A 23,185-nucleotide genomic window follows, 5' to 3' on the forward strand; every position below is an offset into this window, starting at 1 on the left:
GCTTAGAAGGGCCTTCCCTCATCAGGAGGGCAAGCCCAGTCCTTAGAAGCAGTGCTGTGGGAAATGCTTTCTCTTTCCAAGGGCGGCTTCCAATGCTAGGAACCTCAGACCCCAAACTACCCGCTGATCTGGTTCAGCCTGGGAAACAGCGGGCTTGGGCATCAGTTAGGTACTAAGCAAGCCCTGGCAATTATGACTGGCAAATGCCAGCAACTGAGAACTATGAGCTGAGTGCACACTGCCACCTTCACCAGAGGCTGCTGAACTATACCAGTTACCCGTCTGCCTGTCGAAGAGGCTGATGGGTAGAACATCATGGGTTCAGTGAATACACATACCATGTCCACTAACATTTTCAAGTAGTTATAAGAATTTTGGGGTGACTCAATGGCAAAGGTAGGAGCTATGCTCACGAATACCTAAATATTCATTTACACTCAAAGGAGCAAGCTGCTAATTCTGTAAGCCTGAATGTCCAGATAAACTCCGCCCATGACAAAGTTGTCCAAAAGGGGCTGCATACACACACGAGGATGAACCATAAGTCTGAACTGCCAGTTTCCAAGTCTTTGCTCGTTGTTGTCTTAAAAGAGAGATCAGAGCAGACTCAAGGTGCTGCTGTGTTGAAGGATAGCAAGCTGACTCCAGCTGGTGCTGCTGATAGAAATCCAAAGCCAACGTGGAGGCCCCAGTACCTCCAGGACTCCCTCTTAGGAAACTCGAGGGATCAGTCTTAGAGCAAGGGAGCAAACACCAGGTTAGGTGGAGACCCTGAGAAGCTAAGGTTGGGGAATCTATGGACAGGAGGCACAGAGTGAGCCCCAGGGAGGGCCTCCTGGAGCACTGTGCTCTGGCTCCTCAGGGCCTCTCCTGGGGAGGCAGTGAACAAGGTGTGGTGCATGCAGACTCTGAGGGTCAAAGGTGAGGTGCTGGGTTCCCTGCTGTTAGGGTAAAGAAACACCAGCCAGAAGACCTGGAGTTTGTCACCAGTCCTCACTGGGATTCATGTGGGGAGGCCAGATGACAAGTCTTCATTCCTCTCTGCCTACCACAACCTTCCATTTATTTCTTTGTTATTATAGGCTTTTGTGACATAACAGAGGCTGGCCTCCACCTCCCACAGGCTGGCATTACAAGTGTGTGCCATCATGCACAGCCAAGCACCTGTGCATGAGATTTGCTATAAATCACACTTTGGATTTTTTTTTTAAATGAGCCTTTTAACAGAGAATAGGTTCTGAGATGACCCATGCCTCCAGTCCCAGGTAGACCAATTACTGACTCGTTGTAACTATTTTCTCATAGACCAAATGGGGCAAATACCTCCTTCCTGCTTCCAGTATCCACAAGGGTAACTTTTGATGACAGACTTGGCACACCTTCATAGCACTGCCTGGGGGCAGAAGCGACAGGACGGGTTGTGTATGCGTGAGAGATGGTGCTGTGGTTTTGCAGAGGGCTATAGTGTATCCTCTGAGAATGTGGCAAAAGATGATAGGAGCTAGTAGACCCTTTAAGAGCTGGGACCTTGCACTCAAGGTGATAGGTTCACAAGTGACACTATCCTCAGAAGGACCCGAGGAGTTTCTGATGGGAGCCTGCTTCTCACATGCGATGTTATAAAAGGGCAAGCATGATCCTTAAACCTCTCTCTGGCTTCCGGTCTTGCCCTGTCATCTCTTGCTTTCGCAGGCACTCCTACTGCCATCTGCCATGGGATGCAGCCAAGGGGACCTTCACTATTGCTAAGCCAAGGCTGGCACTGTGCCTTGGATGCTCGGAAACCATGAGTTATGTAAACCTCTTTTCTCTACCCTGTGTGGTGGTTTGAAAGAAAATGGAGTAGGGAGTGGCACTATTAGGAGGATGGAGTAGGTATGGCCTTGGAGTAGGTATGGCCTTGGAGTAGGTGTGGCCCTGTTGGAGTAGATGTGGCCTTGATGGAGTAGGTGTGGCCTTATTGGAGGAAGTGTGTCACTCAGGGCTGGGGGGGGGGGCAGGCTTTGAGGTCTCATATATGCTCACACTATACCAGGTACACAGACTCCTTCTGCTGCCTGTGGATCAAGACATAGAACTCTCAGCTCCTTCTCCAGCACCATGTCTGCCTGTATGCTGCCATGTCCTGCCATGATGATAATGGACTAAATCTTTGAAACCATAAGCCCCAATTTAATGTTTCCCTTATAAGAGTTGCCATGGTCATGGTGTCTCTTCACAGTAATAGAACACTGGCTAAGACATCCAGCCCCAGCATTTAGTTATAGCAACAGAAAGTGAACTAATATAAACACAAAATATGTCTAAGGAGAGGTGTGCTCAGCTACAGAATGGTATTTTATAAGGTGATAAGGCAGAGATGTAGCAAATGAGAAGGGGCCTAGGAGCTGGTTTGTGTTGTTTCTATGACATGATGACTACATATACTCTTCTGTTCAAGGCAACAGAGGAGGCTTTGGAGGCAGTACATTTTGGCATGAATCCCAGACTTGGCATTTGTTAGCTATATGATACAGATACAGATGAGTAACCTTTGAGTATCCTTTGTAAAGTAGGAGTGGCATACCCTCTCCCTTGGGTGTGTTTATAGAATAATAAACATAAGACCCTCAGCCCTAGGAGACCAGGCACAGGCTGAGCACCCTTCATCTGAAAATCTGGCATGCAGAATGCTTCAAATCCCAAGGCTTTGTGAGCTGAGGGGAATGTCAGAAATTCTACCCTTGACCTCGAGTGCTGACTTGCACTCAAAGCACAGGAACAGGAAAGATGCTGTATAAAATGACCTTCAGGATATATGTGTGAAACAGATATCATTTTTATTCTTCGGTTGCACCCCCAAGATGTTTCGTGTGTTTAAACGTATACTCCAAATTTTGAAATATTTCTGGTCCTAAACTGTTTTAATAAGGGACACACAACCTTGAGCAAGAATCAACAATGGTAATGTCCTGTCACTCCAGATGCCAAGCACATAGGACTTTAAAAAGTGTCTAACGCCAGGCAGTGGTGGTGCACGCCTTTAATCCCAGCACTCGGGAGGCGCCAGGTGGATCTCTGTGAGTTCGAGGCCAGCCTGGTCTACAGAGTGAGATCCAGGACAGGCACCAAAAACTACACAGAGAAACCCTGTCTCGAAAAAACCAAAAAAAAAAAAAAAAAAAAAAAAAAGGTGTCTAAGTGGGTATGACGGCACACACCTTTAATGCCAGCACTCAGGAAGCAGAGGCAGGCAGACCTCTGAGTTCAAGCCTGGTCTACATAGTGAGTTCCAGGACAGCCAAAGCTACATGATGAGACTTGGTCTAAAACAAAATAAAATGTCTGCTTAGTAAAGGAGCGGACTGTGTTTATTAAGGGGTAAACTGGGGACAGACAGCATGAGATGGAGACACTGGGAAGATGCCACCTGGGTTTAACATCTGACATCAGAGTTCCTCCTTCCCTACCAATAAAGCACGGAAGTAGGGTGACTCAGAGCTCCTCTTCCTTCTGTTGATCTGTCCTTTGGGCTCTGGCCTGTTAGACCAGCCAAGATGGGTTTCTGAAGACAGGAACCTGAGAGCCTAATAGAAGACTCCAGGAGTACGGAACTAAAATTAAGGGAGAAGTTCACAAAACCCCACCTGGCATGGTTGGGATACGTGTCTTCCAAAGGCCTATGTGCTGAAAGCCTGACCTCTGGCCATCCGCGGAGATGATGGACCCTTTAGGAGCTGGTCCCATAGGATGCTAGGTTGCCAGCAGCGTGTCTCAGAAGTGGCTATTGGGATCCCTCCTCCTCTATTCTGTGCTTCCTCCGCTGTGAATTTCTATGTACACACTGGCCCTTAAGGCAACCAATGGGGCCAAGCAACAGTTTCAAGCCTGAAGCCATTACCCACAATACACTTCCCTCCTCCTCAGCTGACTCTCTCAGGCATTCAGTTATATTAGCAGAGATCTGACTACAACATCTGTACTTTTCAGTGCTCAGCCCTGGACGGTCAAACTGTCATCTTGGCTGAAAGGGTCAGTGGAGAACAAGCTGATAGAGGACAGGGAACCTGGCTATGAAGGGTCACAACCTTCCTGCCTGAAGAAGGGTTTGTAAGTTAGAGGGAACCCTTGATGGCCATCAGGTGTCACTGGCCAGTTAGGCTTTAGTCTATTTTATGCTCGCAGAGTTAGCTCAAGAACTTGGCATTGTGTTGATAGACAAAGATATCAAGTACTTAAGAGGCAAGGAAAAGGCTTGATCAGGATGCCTCGGTGGCAGAAGAGGGTCCAGGCAGGCCACTACTTTAAAGATTTATTTTTTTATATGTGTGTGCTTCTGTGTGTGGCACATGTAAGGGTGCCCATGGAGGCGGGAAGAGGGCACTTGAATCCGTGGAACAGGAGTTCCAGGTGGTTGTAAGCTACCCAACCATGCTGGGAATTGAACTTCCGTCCTTCAGAAGCACAGCCAGTGCTCTTGACTGCTGAACCACCATCCTTCTAGGCCCTGTGTACTGCTTTGTTACCTTAAAGATGCGGGGATGTCACTCAAAAGTTGAGACTTCCTGACAGAGCTGGTAAATTGAGCTGGCTGCCAGCTCACTGCTCCCTTGGGATAGATCCTTCCCTCTGGGGGATGCTTGGACTTTGCACCAGCTACATTCCAAGATTGAGTGTCCCCAGAGACATAGGAAGAACCTATAGGGCTAGTCTCAGAAGTTCCACAATACACCTTTTGTCCTCAGCCAGGAACATCACCGTGGCTAGCTCAGATGCCAGTCAAGGTCACTGAAACACCAACACTGAGCAAGGACAATTGGAGTGTCTGCTGCCATCTTTCCTAGAATGCTACTTGCTGGCAGCTGCAGTAAATGGCTGTATTAGGCTCCTGGAACTGCAGTGATAGGTGCCACGAAATTAGCAAATGACAGATGGAAACATACAGTCTGGAAGCAGATTCCACATTCTCTGTCACTATGGTCCATTCACCAGCAGTGTGGCTGTGGTCCCTTCAGGGCTCTAGAGGACATGTGATCTATTTCTGTTCCAGCTTCTGGTGTCAGCCAACCTTTAAATCTCAGTTCAACCTTCACAGCTCTAGTGCAGTGTAGTTCCTGGCCTCCTTCCTGTAAATGATGTCCTAGAGGGACCATTGAGAAGCCAGTTGAACTTCCTACTTCAAGATGCTTACTTTAATCATTCCTGCAAAGACTCCCGCTGACCCGTGCCAAATAAAGCAATATATACAGGTTGCAGATTTGGACGCCATATCTGTGGGTGGCCATCATCCTGTGTGTCATGATGAAAACCACAGATGTGAGCTCTTGACTCTGACCCATGACTCACTGAAGACAGTCTACTTGTGGTGTTATGAGTCAGAAAGGCTTCAAGATCAGACCCGTGGAGAGCAAGCTGCTTCCATGACATCTAGGATTTAGAAGGCATTTGGCCCAAAAGATACTCTTGACACTGACAGAAAACTTCCCACTTCTGCCCAATTTTATCCAGTCTATCTGTTAACTTTTCTGATTTTATTGATATACAGTTTACAATTTCTTTTTATCTTGGGCAAAACATCTATTTAATGTCAACATTTCAATGGGCAATTTAAAAGACTTTAACATTTTTTCTCGAGATATATTAAGAGCTCAGAAATGGGGACAGATGTTGAATACTGCTGCTATCAGTGGATTGAGAATGTTCCCCTCTCCCTCAACCTCCTTCTTTCAAAGTTCAGAACTGACCATTGAGCCTAGAAATCTGTCACTGGGCAATTTCATTTTTGTCCGAACATGACAGAGTATACTTACAAACTATGCTGGCTATGGCATCATTAGATACATAAATCTCACATGACAGTCATGTATGTGACCTATCATTGCCCAAATGTCACCATATGGTACATGGCTGCAAATCATGCTCTGTCAGACAGCTCTTTGAGGGTTAGCTTAAACTATGTTTTCCATTTTATTTGCTGTGGAACACAAATTTTAAAACATACACAATACATCTTACTTCATGTATTGCAGTAATACATAGACTGGGAGGGTAGACGATGGAAATAAAACTCTGAATTTATAAACTTTCAGATTGTGTGTGTGTGTGTGTGTGTGTGTGTGTGTGTGTGTGTGTGTGTGTGTAAATGTACCATAGCACACGTGTGGAGGTCAGAGGACAACTTGTGAGAATTAATTCTCTCTTTCCATCATATGGGATCTGGGGATCAAACTCAGGTTACCAGGCTTAGCAGAAGTGTCTATACATACCAAGCCTCACACAGGTCCCAACCTTAGATCAGCAGGGCACAGACTGTATAGTTCATTCCCAGTATACTGAAGCTACAGGACCTCACCAGAGAGGTGGCATCAGCTTAAAATGCCATTGGCCAAGCTGTTGCCACATCTGTACACTGCAGGAGGTCAATAGACCTGGATGAGCCCAGTGGTTCTGTGGTGTTCTCTATGGCTCAGCCAGCACCAGCATCTATCTGGGAGGGCATCCTGATGGCTGGGTGAGGAGTCACATGGGGACTGGGCTGCCGCTCAGAGTGAGCTTTAAAAGAAACACACACCAATGTGCGTTCCAGTTTTCTGTCTCTCTCCAACTCTAGTTTTGCTACTTTTTTGGTAAAGATTTCTCCCTTCCATATTTGAATATCTAAGAGTTTCTACTTTCCCTCTCCCTGCTAGGTAGTGAACAACACAAATGTACACATACGCAAATAACCCCAAGCACCTCACAAATTATCTGTGTTGAGCAAGGTCATAAACAGGGACAGTAACCCACTGAGGACAACTGCCTCCCCCCCCACACACACACACACACACACATCACAGGACACAGTCTTAGGGCTCCTTTGCAAATTCCAGCCCCCAATGCCAACTCCCATGCAGGAGGAGGAGGGACAATTTGATTCCCACTGTTCCACAGGTCCCCCAAGGACCTTTTAGCATCTGCCTTTGCAACATATCCTGGTGGTTCCTGGGGGAAGAGTGAGATCTGGCTGCTTTAGTCCCTATCATCTGAGTTTCAGACACTCTGACTTGGTGCTCCATGGTCCCGCCCTGAAGGAGCAGTTGTAGTAGTGATTGCATGTACCTAGTTTTTAATTCCTAGTCACAGTTTACTTAATTGATTGTCTTGGCAAACCACAGTAATCCACTCCTGACACCCTTGACGGGCTGGACTCTCATCAGTCCACAGGCTCTGCGGTCCCTGGGTGGCCGCTCACCATGACTCACTGGAGTGGGTTATGTAACCTGCTTAGGCCTCTGTTGCTCACTAAGGGGATCACATGGTGTAATTAGGCATTATGTAAACTGGCTTAATGGGTGCATGGAGCGGCTGCTTCTCACACTCACCCACTAATCTGGCTGAACTTGAATTGCATTCATGTGGGCAGACCCTGAGAAACCTACACAAAGCTGTATACGTGAACCACTCCTGGGTTTCTTTCCTGCCTCACAGAGAAACTTATTCATTACAGCCTGCCGCTCAAGATGGCAGGTCGGCAGGCCTAGAGTTAAGGCGAAGCCGACGAAGAGGTGGGAATGGCCACACATTTATCCGTGTTGGCTCTTTTTGGAAATGCTATAATACTGAGATTTAACTTCACACAGGCAAAGCATGAATCATGCCACCGGGCTCCACTCCCAACAACACATCTATGTGTTCTGAATCAAAATAAAGAGCTTATGGGCTGGGGGTGTGGCTCCGCTGCCCGGAACATTTATCCAGCATGCACAAAGCCCTGCGTTCAATCCCCAGCGCTGCAGAGACACATCTAGAATCCCAGCACTTGGGAGGTGGAAACAGGAGGATTAGAAGTTTAAGGTCATGCCTGTGTGTGTGGACGGTGTGTGGCTAGCCTGGGCTACATAAGACGACGTCTCAAAGAAAAAGAAAGCTGATGATTCGTAAATTAATTTCCTGCATTGACCAACATTTCTTGATTTGCTAAGAACTAATCGTACCGATAGCAAGCAGGTCAGCTAAGAAGGCTGTACTTACCTCTGGCCCAAAGAGAGGCAGGCCAATGACACTGGTCCCAGACAGCACAGACAAAAGCATCAGGGATGAGGTCCCAAAGGAACTGCTACACGCCACCTCCAGTGCCATTAATAAGTACAGCCTTCCTGTCAATCCTGGTTTTCTTAAATAGACCCTCCCCCAAAGCAATATCCCCAATGCTGAAAAAGAGACACTAGCTCATACCCATCCTTCTTGTAAAACTCCAGCATCATGTTGTCGGTAGCAACACTGAGGGGCCGGCGGGCCTGCTCTGGCTGGCGCCGGTCAGCGGGGTCCATGTCTGGGGAGGGCATTGAGCTGTAGTTGGCGTTGTGGTTCACGTGGACCGGACTCCCGTAACTGCCTGTGATATTGAACTCTATCTCTGCAGGGAGAAAGGATCAGTGTACGTGATCTCTTGTTAATGGCTCACCTTTTCCTGGGTGAGAGTCGCTCATGCGCTGCCCTGAGAAACATTCACCTCACAGTCTACACCAGCTAACCTAGTGATATTCATCCCTCAGACTGACCAGCCAGCAAAGAGACTATGTCATCGCCAGAGTGGCCTGTAATAGAGGAAGATAACCGGGTCAGCTGTGACTGCTGAACGATGATGCTGGGATCCCAGCCTTAGTCACATTTCATCCTCACACAAGTTAGTGGCGTTAAGCTCACCCTCAACATTTACTACACATGACGTACAGATCAGTGTGTTGTTGTTTTAGCAAATATTTTTACAACTGCTGTCTCTGTAAATTGATCACTGCAGAGATCTCTGTAAAGAGATCACACGTGCCATAACACTTCCGTGGCTCAGAACATCTTGTAAGTTCCCTCGTAGAGAACTGTATCAAGTACCTAATTTTGAACCAGGCGCAAGGAAAGTAACTCACTGCCTTGGATTCCTGTTTCTATGTGCTGAGGGGCAGCTCAGAGAACACCATCTGAGTCAGGGGAAGGCCGTGCCCAGGTGATGCCTGAGCCCTAAACTGAAGGGCTTCTCCACTCCCTTCCACATGCACGCCTCAGGCTCAGCCACCCTCTGCATTGGGAAAGTGAAGAGTTTGGAGCTAAGGGCCACTCTGCTCTTGACAGTTGCTCACGTTTTGTAGATGTGAATAAACCATAGTATAGATGTTAGGTCAGGAGAATCTATGGACCTGGTTAGCAGAGGGCATAGACACCTGGGTGCCAGAATGTCTCCTCTGTAGGGATAGAGAGGGGAGCACCCCAGACTCTACTCCAAGGCCTGGTAGGTGTGTTCAGGAGGAGTGAAAACGCCAGCCAAAGCCTGGGTGCACACCCCTGGCTTCACAGGCTCCGAGACCACAGTGACTTTCCTGTCCCCTCCTCTGCTCCTCTGTCCCCACTATGTGAGTGCTGGCACTTACCCCCAGGGAAGAACCAGTCTGCGTGCTGGATGATGGGCTCGATGATGCCGACAATCTGCAGTGAAACCGTGGTCATCATCTCGGTGATGTTCCTACAAGCAGAGCAGGGGACAGAGGTTACCAGCTGAGGCAGAGGGACAGCACTAAGCTCCGCTAAGCTCGAGAAAGGACCCTGGCCTGGAATTCTGCAGGCCCAGATCTGTCAGCTGCTTCTCTGAAGCTTGATGAACACCATCCCTCCTGGTGATCACGCAATATCCATAAATGCTTTCTCAGCACAGGGGAGCTTGTCTGCTTTTCAACTCAGCTGCATCTTGAAGACAGCCCACTGTCCTTTCAGGTCTAGATGCCAGGAGCTAGCCTCCATGCCTCCAGAGGGTCCAAGAGAGCTTGCCTTGCTTGGTGCCATCATGTCCTTGCCCTCCTCTGTCACCCTCCACACTGGTTTAGATTCATCAGAGAATACCTTCCTCAGATCCAGAGCTCAGAGTCCGTCAGTGAGAAAGAGCTGCAGAGAATTATCTTCCCTCTCCTGACCCTAAGAAGGAGTAGGCCACAACAGACCTGGAGCTAACAGGCCCCCTGCCCTGTGGCCCATGCCTGGCACCCTAGGGGGCTTCTTCTTCCTGTACTCACCCCTCTGATTGTGGCCACAGGAGGTTGGGTCCCAGGACGATTGCCATGTTACTGGGAGTCATCTTGTTTACATCCTGATATTCAGACAGTTTGGATAAAAATTTGATCAAGTACCTGAAAGGCAATGAGACGAGTTGGGTTTCACTAGAAATCAATACTAGCCAGAGTCCTGCAGGACCTAATCGAAACGTCTCTTGTGGAGGATGTTCCTGACAAGGAGACTCATAGATCCAGCAATATATGAAGAAATATCCCCCACCTCAGGAAACGGGAATCCTGGATTCTCTTCCCCAAAGCTGACAGACCCAGCAGTCACCCAGTTAGATGCTCACATCCACTCTAGTGAACGACCATTAAAAGGCCCCATCTGTCCTTGTGCCTTAGTACTGGATGATCAAGGTGTATCCATCACCAAACCCTGTCACCTCCTGTGTAACCACCTGTCACCTCTCTGTGTGACCAGTGTCTGTGGTTATCCACAGGCTGGGCTGTAATTACCCTCACCCAGGCTTCCTGGAAAGAGCCAGTGAAGACAGAACATGACCCAGCAATTCCAGTGCTAGGAATACACCCAAGAAAAATAGGTCTGTGTACAAGCTGCCAAAAAGACACCCAGAGAGGCATTATGTGTACTAGTCATAGAGCTGGGGCCACACAAATGCCCTTCAAGGAGCGAGTGCATTTATGTAGCATGTTAGGAAGACATAAAAAAGAATGAAGAATTGACATGTTCTGTCACATGGATGAGCCCTGGAAATATGGCAATCCAACGAAGACAGACACAAAAGGCCACACGGTGTAGTTCTACTTCATTATGTGAAATATCCAGAACGGGCAAGTGCACAGTACAAGAAGGCGGATCAGTGGTTGCTGGGCTGGACTGGGGACTGGGTTTCTTTGTGGAATGGTTAAAAACACTCTAAAATCGGACACTATCAACAACAGGTGCACAACTCTGCAAGTAGAGCATCAATCCTAAATGTCCCCTTTAGAAAGGCACAGTGGTGTGTGGATTATGTCTCCGTAACTTTAGTTTTTAAAAGAGAATGAAGAAGCTATAAACAAGGTAACCCCCATCCCCCAATGGCTTGGGAACGCCACACTGAGAGTATCCCTGTCCTTCTGAGAGGCCCCAGGGGTGGGTTTTCTTCTGTACTCCTAGCTACAAAAAGCTTCCATCCTAACCCTTGGGTCACAACAAAGGAAGCTCCTTGGAGGATTTCAACTCATCTCCTGACAGGCCAGCAGTCAGCGCACCTGCCTTTGGGGAGCCGGGTGTCCAACCCAGTACTCAACATCTTCTTCCTGTACTAGCTCTATCCACAGCCACTCCTGCTTAGGTCTCAACCTCTGAGAAGCATCCTAGGACTGGACCAGGATGTGGGATCTCTGAGAACATTCAACCTGGATCCTGGCCAGTGGCTGAGGGTTGAGATCACCAACATGTAGTGAGTTGTGCATACATGACTTGGATCAGAATATTTTTAAATGCAAATTTTAATGAAATACATCTACAATTCACTTTATCCATTTGTAGGTGTTGTAGAATATTATTTTAAGGTATGTTACTTTTGTTTATGTTGCATTTGTTTAACTCTGTGAAGCTGTGTTTCTGTGCCTGTCTAAAACACCTGATATTCTCATAAAGAACTGAATGGCTAATAACAAGGCAGGAGAAAGAATAGGCGGGGCTGGCAGAAAGAATATATAGAAGGAGAAGGAGCCAGAGAAGGAGGACCCAGGGGCCGACCACCCAGCTACACAGCAAGCCATGAAGTAAGAAACAAAGAAAGGTATCCAGGAATAGAAAAGGAAAAGCCCAGAGCAAAAGATGGGTGGGATAATTTAAAGTTAAGGAAAGCTGGCAAGAAACAAGCCAAGCTAAGGCCAGGCATTTATAATTAAGAATAAGCCTCCGTGTATGATTTATTTGAGAGGTAGGTAGTGGACCCCCGCAAAGAGACAAAGAGTAAGAAAACAACCAACAGCATGTAGGCATACACTGAAGTACTACAGCTACATCCACATTGCTAGGCAACCATGACAACCATCTATCTACCTCCAGGACCACTTGACCTCAAATGGAGACTGTACACATTGGACATTAACCCCTGCATTCTCCACTCTGCCCAGCCCTGGTAACCACCTTCAGTACTTGTGACTCCAATTACTCTCAATTCTCTCCTATATATGGAACCAAACTTTTTTATCCATGTTACTGTAAGGACCACAATTCCACCATATGTGCACACCAAAAAATTGGATTTATCCATTTATCCACCTAGGGACACTTAGGTTATTTCCACTTTGGCTACTGTGAATCTCACTGCTATGAATGTGGGTGCATCCATCTCCAGTCTCCACTTTCAATTCCTTTGGGCATATGCTCTGAAGCAGAGCTGCCACATCATGTGGTAATTTGGGGTTTAGTGCTTTGAGGAACAGCCACACCACCACACAGGGAAATGGGAATTATCAGGCAGATGGAAGCAGAAGTTGAAGCTGAAAATCTGCATCCTAAGAAACGGGGAGGAGAGGAAGCAAGCAAGAGAGAAACAGGCAAGGGAAGGAAGAGAAGCCAAGGGTGGGGAAGGTCTGCAGCAGAGAGGCAGCGAGAAGCTAAGTGGTTCCGAGAGAAGACAGTCACCACCCTGCCTAGGACTAGCTCAAGGTCATACCTGCTTCCTTCGGCTCCAGAGTAGGTCAGTTAGATGTCCATTAACCTCAAATACTGTAAGAGGGTGTGCAATACTCCTTGTTCTTCACAAACCGAAAAACTTCATAAATTAGCCAATGGCTGTTGGGTAGCCCCTGATGACATGTGGCTTCTGTCCCTTTCCTTAGCAGCAAAATCTTGCCCCTGCCTTACCTCACAGGTTGTTTGAAGCTTAAAATGGACCATGCATGTTCATGGTACCATGGATGCTATAGGATGACCATGCATGATCGTTTTCATGATCTTTACCCAGGCAACAGGCCAGCTGGGTTCATGCAAGCCCAACCGACTTTCTCCACTCCTCACTTACCGGATGTTGTTATGGTTGGCCTTGGGCAACTTCTCACAAGCATTCCAGAGAGCCTGGAGTCTCTTGTCTTGCTCCTGAATACTGAGAAATGGACAGGAAAAGCCATGGGTTGAACACAATCTGACGCAGCACCGATCACCAGTCTCTGTAACCAGTCACTGTCATGGACACTGGAGTCAATGACTGCAAGTTATTATAATTAAATACACGTGGCTGTTAGCACTTCCCCTCCTACGCTCTCTTTCAGTCCTGCCCTACACTATTTTAACGAAACTCCATCTGCATGGATCACAGGTCTCAGGTGAATGAATAGAACAGGTTAACAGTGAGATCACGAGGCCAGACGATCGTGGAGCACAGGGCTTTGGGGCTATTGGGAGAACACAGGACACCAGCTGGGGGAACTTGACCCTGCCGCACACTTCAACCTGCAGATCATCAGCTCAACAGACATTACTCACTGCAAAACAAATTCCTCCATATCCAGCATAAACTAAATGTTCAACAAATAACATGAGTAAATAAATTACATAGACATAAATAAATCCAACCTTTGAAACTTAACTTCTGTGAGTGGACCATTTCCACTAGCTAAAAGGTTTTCCACTTTATATATAACAATTTACTCTATGAGTTTACTATCAATCTCTCAGACTTAAAAGCATTACTTACAGGACTAAGTTTTATAAAAATTTACACCCAGGCCTACATGATCAGAAAAGTCTGACGCCAGAACAATCTTTTCTCTAGAAGATCTAAGGAGTAAAAAGCAGCAGAGTGAGTGCCACACCTAAGAGACAGCCATCACCTTTACATGTCTCTTCTGGGTGCCCCTAGGGTCCTCTACTGACCTTGACTAAGGTGAGACAAATTCTTTTTGCCCCTCATTTCTGCCTTGAGATAGAGGCAAGCAACCTCTGCAAGAACCTTCAGCTAAAAGCTCCTTTATGAGCAGGAAGGAACAGGACAGATTGTTGCAATGCCTGGTCAGACTGGGCCTTGATCTGGACCCTGTGTGTAGCCCTTCCGCTCCCTGGCCTGGTGGGAGCTCTGACCTCTGTGAGCAACACCTGCCTCACAGAGCTGGTGTGAACAGTCTGAACCAGCATGTGACCCAAGTGCCACCCCACCCCCCACCCTGGCCCTGCTGCTGGTGTATGCGAGGTTCTCAATCCACATGAAATAGTGGCACTGAGGCTGTCGCCACCACTGCTGTCCCTCCATCCCTTGTGAAGGCACTTTCTGTGGCAGTGGCCCCATGTCCTCTTCCAGTCTTCAACTTTTCTAAAGGTGACAGAATTGTGCTAACAGCTGGCACTGCTCTGCCTGGCAGAGCAGACGAGGCTGGAATGGGGCCACGGTGCTCTAGCCACACAATCAAAAGTAAACGATGAGAACGGGGACCAGCTTCCTAAAACAATAGTCTTGCAGTAACTAGTCCTAGGAAGACCGGTGTTCCTGAGCCGGTCAGAACACCCACTCTGCCTCCGTGAGGAGTCCCGTTAAAACAATGACTTTTTGTTGTTTCTGTCTCTTGGGGCTTTTCTGCCTGCAAAGCCAACCCCTCTTCCTTCATTCACTGCAAGAACTCATTCTGCTCTGTGGAATCAAGTGCTGCTCCATTATAAAGTGGGAAAGGAAAACTGTTAGGTTTTAAGCTGAATTTATCTTTTGACAAAGGGCAGATGATACCTGACCTTTCAAGGAATGTAAGTCAACAGACATTAGAATGAGTCCCTCTGTGCCAGGAACACCTCTACAGGCTGGGAAGAGACCCTCAGAGGAGTCCCTAACCTATCAGCTATACCAACCACCCTAGACATTCACACTCTCTCTGGCGCAGAAGCAATAGGCAGTGGGAGGGAGGCTGCCAGGGAAGGCTTCTCTTAGGCGCTGACATTTAAGGTGAGGCTGATGGTATCCATGAGACAGAGGTCTCAGAGAACAGCCTATCAGAGAAGTCAGCCAGGGTGTCTGTCCTGGGGATGGCCTCCTAGCCTCGGAACCCTGCATCCTCCTCCATCTTGGCACACTCTACCATGGAGGTACTTAGTTTACCAGGTTCCCAAAGATGCCTCCTCAGTCCCAGTAAGTTTGCATTAGATTGATAAACTCTTGTTTCTAAAAATATATTTTATTGATATTTTCACTATTTCACACACATATACAATACATGTTGGTCATATCTATCTCCACACCGCATCCCACTCCCCTGGGACTCTTCCAGCAAGTCCCCGTCCCGTCGCCATGGCTTTTCCTTTTTATTAGTCTGCAGTCCACTGAGTTCAGTTAGTTCATCCTGCTGGAATGCTGACTATCTTGCCGGCCCAATCTTATGAGGTCTTGTATAGGGAGCCATAACTGCAGTGAGTCTTAAGTCCAAGGGCCATGTCCTACCCAGCAGCCAGTGTTTCACAGTGACTCCTCTCTGTCGCCCAGCTCTCACATCCTTTCTTCTCTTTCTTTACTGTCCCCCAAGTTCTGTGGAGCAGGTTTGGTACAGACAGCGGCCCAGCCCTCAACAGGCATTAATCATCATCCCTTTGACCAGTTGTGAGTCTCTGAATTAACTGTCACCCACTGCAAAGAGAAGCCCCTCTGGCACTAGTCATGATCTAGAATCCGGCCTCCCCTCTTTCCTGGCCCTCCTGCATCTTGGAGGTCCTAAGCCTCCTCAGATTTGTCTACATACTGCTGCGTCAGCCTGGAGCGTTGCATTCTGAGTCCAGCTGAGTGCCATCCTGCCTGAAACCTAACCTCTTCACAGGGCCAAGGTTATCTTCTTTCTCAGCAGCCTGGGGAGCATGGAAACCTAGAGGCCTAGGTAGTTCAATCCAGATCTCTAAGAAGCAGGCTCAGATACTGATGTCTTTTGAAAGAATCTGATGCATACAGACAGAGGGGACCATCTCCACTGGGGAAAGTCATTTCCTTAGAGGATGAAACCCTGCAAGGCAGGCACCACCATCAATCTTCGGCGTTAGAAATGCTTATCATCCAGGGGCAGAAACAAGTCCTGGTGTGTCCACGGTTCGTGTCTGGGAGTCACCAGGACCACTCCTTCCTTCTGGCAGTCACCCACCTTTTCAAATGAATTGGGACCAGAGTGTCTCGCCACACTCTCAGCTGTCCTTCCCTCTCTAGATTCTTATCAAGAGCTCTTCTCTATCCAGTGAAAACACGGGGGCAGGTCCCATCAATGGGTGTGCTCTCATTTCTCGCTAGAATCTCTGTCTTGTTCTGCACATAAAATGCAGTGGCTGCACGCATGAGCTCTAGGACAGGACTCCTTTGTTTCAATTCCTCACTCTCTTGTGTCACCTGGCAAGTAACTTGCTGTCCCAGCCCCACGCCACACCTCCGAGTCCTCATTTGCAAAGTGAGGGGCACAGCCTAGGCCACTTCAGAAAGTTATGAAAATTAGATGGTTCAAAACTGATTACGAGCTTAGAACAATGGCAAGCCTCTAAAAAGCATTCGACAGATGGTACCATTTATGAATAACACCATGAAACTCGAGACCTCCCTTCATAGTAAAACATATGGACCATATGCTCACCATGGTATGACTCTATTCTGCTTTGGAAAACAAACAGCACTAGCAAGTTGACTTGAGACAGCCTTCTCCAGCTTGATACGTTTGAGCATGCCTTCGCTCTGAGGTGAACTGGGTATCTTTGAGCTCCCAGTATCTCAAGGAATTGAATAATAATGAGCAATGCACTTTTGAGGTAAAGAGTATGCTAATGACACCCTGGGTTGATCACTGCATCATGTACCCACACACTGACCCATCACATCACACCCTAAAACCTTGCAAATTATGTTAACTAAAAGGAATGATAATTTACTTGAAAGAAATGACGATCATTTGATATAGCCTCTGGTGTTCTTTCTGAGAGGTTAAGCTGGATGCTTTGGATGGCCAAGTTCTACGGCCAGAGATTACTAGAAATTCTTTCCATCCATAGGTATACCCTTTGCTCCCAGACTGCTCTCAGAAAAGCTTCTCCCACCTCTTCTGTGCTACCTGCATGATCTTTACCCTGGTCTCCACCATCCTGGCTCTGGTGCCAATTCTCCTGCCCCCCATTCTCTACTTCCTCACTGCGCGTGGTCATTTGTATTTTAAAATAGTTCTTAACCTACAGACAAAGAGAACGCACACCTTTCTGAAGCTCACACAAACAAGGGAAGAAAGTCAGTAATCATAAAGGCAAGCCGCACAGAGGAGCCACCCTCTGTGGCTTGCCTTGCCTGTGGGCTGCACTGGCTGCTGGCCTGCCGCTCCTGCTGGGGCATGGGTTACATCCATTGCTCACATGGTATACCTTAGTGCTATTAATTCATTGTTGCTAAAATATTTCTGTAACATATATGGGTAAAGACCTCAAGACTACTCTTTGTTCTTTCTGCTAAAAGAAATTACTGCCATTGCCTAGTTGGCCCTTTCCAGAACCTTCTTCAATGTGCAGATAGGGCCACTTCTAAAATTCTATCTTATGGAGAGTTGGGGATTTATCTTTCTTTAAAAAATATACGTGGAGGAAGGAAAGGAAGGGGAAAATGATGTAATTGCATTAGAATCTGAAATAATGAAAGAAATAATGTATACACAAACACACACACACACACACACACACACACACACCCCTCATGTGCTCTCATTAACTTGCCTATTTCATTCAACAGACCTATCTTCCCTAGTAGCCCGAGTGGCCTTATCAGCTTCTGAATTGCCTCAGAACAGAAGGCAGTGTCTCTGCCCCTCAATGAGTCATTGACAAGTTCCCAAATAGAGTTGCACTCAGCATTCATACACATGTGGGGAATATGCATCAGCAGTCCTTCTTGATGGAAAGTAAGAAGGGCAGTTGTTTGATCCTGGATCACAGGCTTTCACACTTCTGTGAACCCATAAACAATGCAGCACAGCAACTACTTACATGGCATTAGGTCTTACAAGTAATCTATGGGCGGCTTAAAGTGCACATGAGCTTCTGTGAAAACACTAGGCTGGCTGCTTTGGATAAGGAACCTAAGCGTCCAGTGATCCACAGATATCAACAGATGATCATAGTCCCCGTAATCCCAACCCACAGCATATTCCAATTCAAGGTACTCACTTGGAAGCCTGGATCCATTCATCATAGAGTTCAAAGGTCATAAGAGGCTCTGGCAACTCTCGAAGATAAGACTTCAAAGCCCCTGGGCATAAATACAGTAAGCTGTCACAACACAGCAGGACAAATGGCATCAGCCTGCACTGTCCACATGGACATGATTCCTTGACGAACACAAGGTCAAACAGTGGCTTCCCATGTAAACACTTGCCAGACTTCGAGAGTACCTGGGTTGAAAATTACATAGCCCCACCCCTTATTTTCACAATATCTCACCTTCAGCTGTACCCCTAAGGTAGTCTTCCTTCACTGATCAGAACAATCAGGCCTGAAAGGGCCCTATGTGGACATCTGAGGCCATTGTTCCTGACATGGAGTCACACACTGTCCATGTTCACCCCTTTCCCATGAACCCTGGCTCAGAGGTGGAGGGTACCCACCTGCAATGGCATGGGGGTCTGCTGAGTACTCCTGCACATCCACCACACAGCAGTCCAGAGCAGCTTTCAGCTTCTTCAGCTTGGAGGCTGAGGGGGCTACCCGGAAGAGGCCCTGCCGATAGGATGGAGGGGTTAGAGTGTGGCCAGCAACTCAGAGGAACGAGAGAAACACAGAGAGATGGAAAGTCTACCTGCTCTTCCCTCTGGACCACCCTCCTCCAGCATCTCAACCAATGCCATACCCTGATGTTGCAGCTGCCTGCTTTCTAAGCATCTCCTCCAGACTGAGCTGTTCTCAGGGGAGCAGCTCATTGCCTGGCGGTTCACTGCACTGATTTACTAAGTTTATTGGTATCTGAGCCGTGGACTCTCAGGTATCTGATTCTTTTACACTCAAAGTAAATCTTGGAGAATCTACCTGAGAGCTGCCAGACATGAAGGTCTAATAATAACTGGATAAACATATGTCTGTGGCAATGGTTCACCAATTGATCCTGCCTGGGTTCTTGACAATGCCAACAAAGTATTGTTATTTACAGCATATACTGAGACTATGGCAGAATTAATTTGCTTCTAAATACCCAAGACAAGGATTAGGAGCAGCAAAGGGAGGTGGAGATGAACCAAAGTGGCTAGGGAAAAGTCTCATTGTTCTATCTTTATGTAAGTTTTTCTATAATTAAAAGAAATAACCAAGGCTATATAGCAAGTTCCATACCAGCTTGGGCTATAGGGTGAGACCCTGCCTCAAAAAAGAAAGAGAGAAAGGGGGGAGAGGGAAGGAGGGAAGGAGGGAGGAAGGAAGGGAGAGAGACAACTGGCAAGAAAAGCCCAGTTACCTCCTCCATGAGACTCTTGGGGACCAAGGAGACTCTTCTTCCTTTTTCTACTGATGACAACTATGACAACTGTACCAAAGTTTTAACCATAGAAAGACCCAAACAAAGCCCCTGTATTTATTGGTATGTATGGGTAAGTATGCATATGTGGGCAGGTGTGCACACAGGGACACCAGAGGAGGGCATTTTCCCAACTGGTCTCTGTCTTAGTCTCTTGAGAAGGGGGTCTCTCACTGCACCTGGAACTCACAGGTCTGTGGCTAGGAAGGAGTCTAGTAAACCCCAGAAATCCTGTCTCAGGCCCCATCCACCCCAGCACTAGTTACAAGAGTGTACAGCCGCACCCATTTCTCCACATGCATGCACAGCAGGTACTTAGGGACCCAGCCGTCTCCCCAGCTCCACAGTTAGTGTGTTCTTTTCCCCTTTTAGATTTTATGTGTTTTATCTGGAGTTTTCCATGTTTAAGAGACCACCTACCTTTTGGTGATTAAATTTAAAAGATATGTACCCATTGATCAGATTCATTATTTATTGATTGATGACAACTTTCAGTCTTAATCCTTAATATTTTATGTTCACATTTGAGATTGTTTAAACTCTCTCATGGAGAAAAAATAAATAAATCCAAGCAGCAGCTAGAACTGCAAAATAGTTTCCTGCTGCTGACTCTTGGGCAATTTCTATTAAGTGGGCTGAGTGATACATCAGGGCTGGCTGTACTGTGGCAATGCATTTTTTCACTTTGAGACAGGGTCTCACCCTGCAGCCCTGGCTGGCCCACAGCTCACTATGTAGACCAGCCTCTGCCTCCTGAGATCTGGAATTAAAGGTATGCACCACCACACCTGGCTGGCCAGTCTATAAGTTGTGAGTTATGATCTTTGACCCACTGCTCAATCCATTTTGAGATTTGGTTGATATTACCCTCTAGCTCTTTTGGTTTATTACTGGGCAGCTGGTGCACAATTTCTTCTTTGTAAGATGCTATGGCTTCTTCATAAAGAACTTGAAAAATCTCACATGGAATGTTGTCTTGTAGTTTCTTCTCCTTATAACCCCTTGTTTCAAGTCTTTTGTACAATATACCATTATCTGTTCTCCGCACAGACACTATATGAAACCAGTGTTCAGGAAAGGAATCAAAACTATGGTAACCAACAGTAATGCTGCCTTCTCTCACTGGCTTCTCTAACTCATCAGCAACTCTATCTTGCTCTAAGACGGGACAATCATAATCTTCATCATAGTCATCATATAACTGCCCTTCTCAAGCTAAATCACCCACATTGATGTACTTTCAGTTCTGACCTTGACACAAGTTCTTTGCCTAGTGTGGTTTTTTTGCAGCCCCTGGTATAGCAGTGATCAGGATGTTCAGAAGTTTCATAGTTGGACTGGCTGGTTTTGTGTCAACTTGACACAAGCTAGAGTCATCAGAAGAAGGAGCCTCAGCTGAGGAAATGCCTCCATGAGATCCAGCTGTAAGGCACTTTCTCATTTAGTGATCAATGGGAGAGAGTCCAGCCCATCGTGGGTGGTGTTATGCCTGGGCTGTTGTGAGCAAGTCATGGGAAGCAAGCTAGTAAGCAGCTCCCCTCCCTGGTCTCTGCATCAGCTCCTGCTTCCAGGGTCTTGCCTTGTTTGAGTTCCTGTCCTAACTTCCTTCAGTGATGAACAGCGATGTGGAAGTATAAACCAAATAAACCCTTTTCTTCCCAACTTGCTTTTTGGTCACGGTGTTTCATTGCAGCAATAGAAATCCTAACTAGGACAAATGGGTACCAGCTTAGTGGGGTATTGCTGTGACAGACCTGACCATGTTTTTGGGAGGATTGTGAAAGGACTTTGTAACTTTGGGCTAGAAAAGTCATTGAGTGTCAAGACCTCAGTGGGATGTTCTGTGGGAACTTGGAAGACAAGAATGTTAAGAGCAGTATAGAAGGTGGAGGCCTGGCTTACAAAGTTTCAGAGGGAAGTTTAAAGACTCTATCAGGGCCATTTGTTATTTTGAATTAAGATCCTGTGGTTCTGGTTAGCTGGGGCTGAAGAATGAACTATGATTAACAAGATACCAGTACTACTGCAGTGAAACCTTAATGGTACTGGGACAACTGATGCTGGAGCTAAGAAATTAGTGGAGATTAAGAAGAGACCAGAATCACTGAGGTGGAATCTTCTGGGAAGTGTTTCCTGAGAGCACAGAGAAGCTATGTTCCAGAGGCGGCCAAGGTTGTACCTTGTGCTAGCAGCTGGACTCAGTAATGTGTAAGCATCACCCAGGTGGTACTGGTTTTGAAGGCATGAAGGGGTCATAGAGGCTTGGCACTATGAGAGGCCAGGAGAGGCCATTGGTGAAGGTACAGCCTCAGTGGCAGTTGAAGGCCCAGGAGTGAAGGGGTCATGCAGAGAAATTGAGACTTGACACTATGAAGAGAGCCTATGAGAGGCTATTGGTGAAAATGCAGCAGAAAGACCCCAGCATTTTGGAGGTGCCAGTACCATGGGGTGACCGCCAAGAACAGCAGCAGCAGTGGAGTGGAGCCAGCCAGAGCCTAGAAGACACGCTGTGTGTGCTGCAGAGGGTGGAGCTGGAGAAGTGACCCAAGCCCTTTGGAGGAGTCCAGATCATGAGTGGATCCCAGCCATTGGACAGTTGGAATTGTGTTTTGCTTTGATTTGATTATGACTGCGCCCCGATTTTTCCCTTTTGAAGTAACGATGTATTTTACTGGAGCCCACGGTTGAGAGATTTTGAATTTTAAAAGACTTTGGAAAATGACTAAAATTTTAATGTATTTAAATTTGTAAAGATTGTGGGACTTTTTAAAGATATTTAAGATCTTGGGGACGAATAAGAAAGGAAGGGCCGTGGCTTAATAGTGATGTGTTTGTATGTCAAGCTGACAAGGGGTCAGTCGTATTGGCTGAAGTGTAACCCAAACAACTCCTTCCCCGCTAGCTTACTTTTTGTTCTTTGGTCACGGTGTTTCTTGACAGCAATAGAAACCCTAACTAAGACAATAGTCCTCCTTCATAAGCAGCAACTTGGCTTCTGTGCCCTTTCAATTTTATTTTTTAATACCTACGATGAAGAATAGGCCCAGCACACAAAAATACAGCCAACGTAGATGTGCATATTGCCACCTTCCCTCTCTTCTTTAGCCCTTAGGTTGTCCCACCTGGCTTTGTACGCACTTCGAGAGTACAGCCTTGTCTTGGACTAACCATGCTTACTGGACAGATGCTAGACTCATGTCCTCCAGTAAGTTTATAAGTCCTCATCCCATGTTTGTGTTTTGTTCAGTAACAAATACTGCGCCCGTAGCAGGCCCTACACCAATACAGAGAGGCTGATCAGACTAAAGGAAGATGGAGTAAAGATGTTAAAAGAGCCTGGAGATGAAACCAAACAAATGACTGACCAGGCAAGGCAAGCAATGATCAGCATCAATTCCTCATAGCCCTTCCTTATAGGAGGCTTCTAAAAAAAAAAAAATCTAATGTCACAATCAGTCGACTTGTGAGGATCTGTACGGAAGGACCAGACACAAATGGCTAAGAGCGCTATTCTGAAAATCAGAAACTTACTAAGCAAAAGGAAGCGGAGCAGGAGGAGGGAGAAGTGAAAGAACAAGAGGGGAGGGGAAGGAGGCAGAGGAAGAGGAGAATTAGGAGGAGAGAGAGAGGAGGATAAAGGGAAAGGAAGAAGTGGAAAAGGAGGAGGAAGAGAGGAGGGGG

At 46.9% G+C, this 23,185-nt stretch overlaps 1 protein-coding gene and 1 pseudogene across 1 annotated transcript in view; both read right to left on the reverse strand.

Moving 5' to 3' along the window:
• The window catches only part of Arhgap44 (Rho GTPase activating protein 44), a 171,161-nt gene that overhangs the window by 12,877 nt on the left and 135,099 nt on the right, over positions 1-23,185 (reverse strand). The window contains exons 11-16 of the mRNA XM_059270917.1: positions 18,606-18,717; positions 18,169-18,250; positions 13,043-13,123; positions 10,017-10,130; positions 9,381-9,472; positions 8,194-8,374 (exon numbers count right to left, since the gene is read on the reverse strand). Of these exons, the coding sequence (XP_059126900.1) occupies positions 8,194-8,374; positions 9,381-9,472; positions 10,017-10,130; positions 13,043-13,123; positions 18,169-18,250; positions 18,606-18,717 (662 nt within the window). The remainder of the gene's footprint in view (positions 1-8,193; positions 8,375-9,380; positions 9,473-10,016; positions 10,131-13,042; positions 13,124-18,168; positions 18,251-18,605; positions 18,718-23,185) is intronic.
• LOC131916082 (adenylate kinase isoenzyme 6-like) lies at positions 18,929-20,834 on the reverse strand (annotated as a pseudogene).

Source organism: Peromyscus eremicus, chromosome 8a, assembly GCF_949786415.1.
Source record: "Peromyscus eremicus chromosome 8a, PerEre_H2_v1, whole genome shotgun sequence".
NCBI classification, from domain to species: domain Eukaryota; kingdom Metazoa; phylum Chordata; class Mammalia; order Rodentia; family Cricetidae; genus Peromyscus; species Peromyscus eremicus.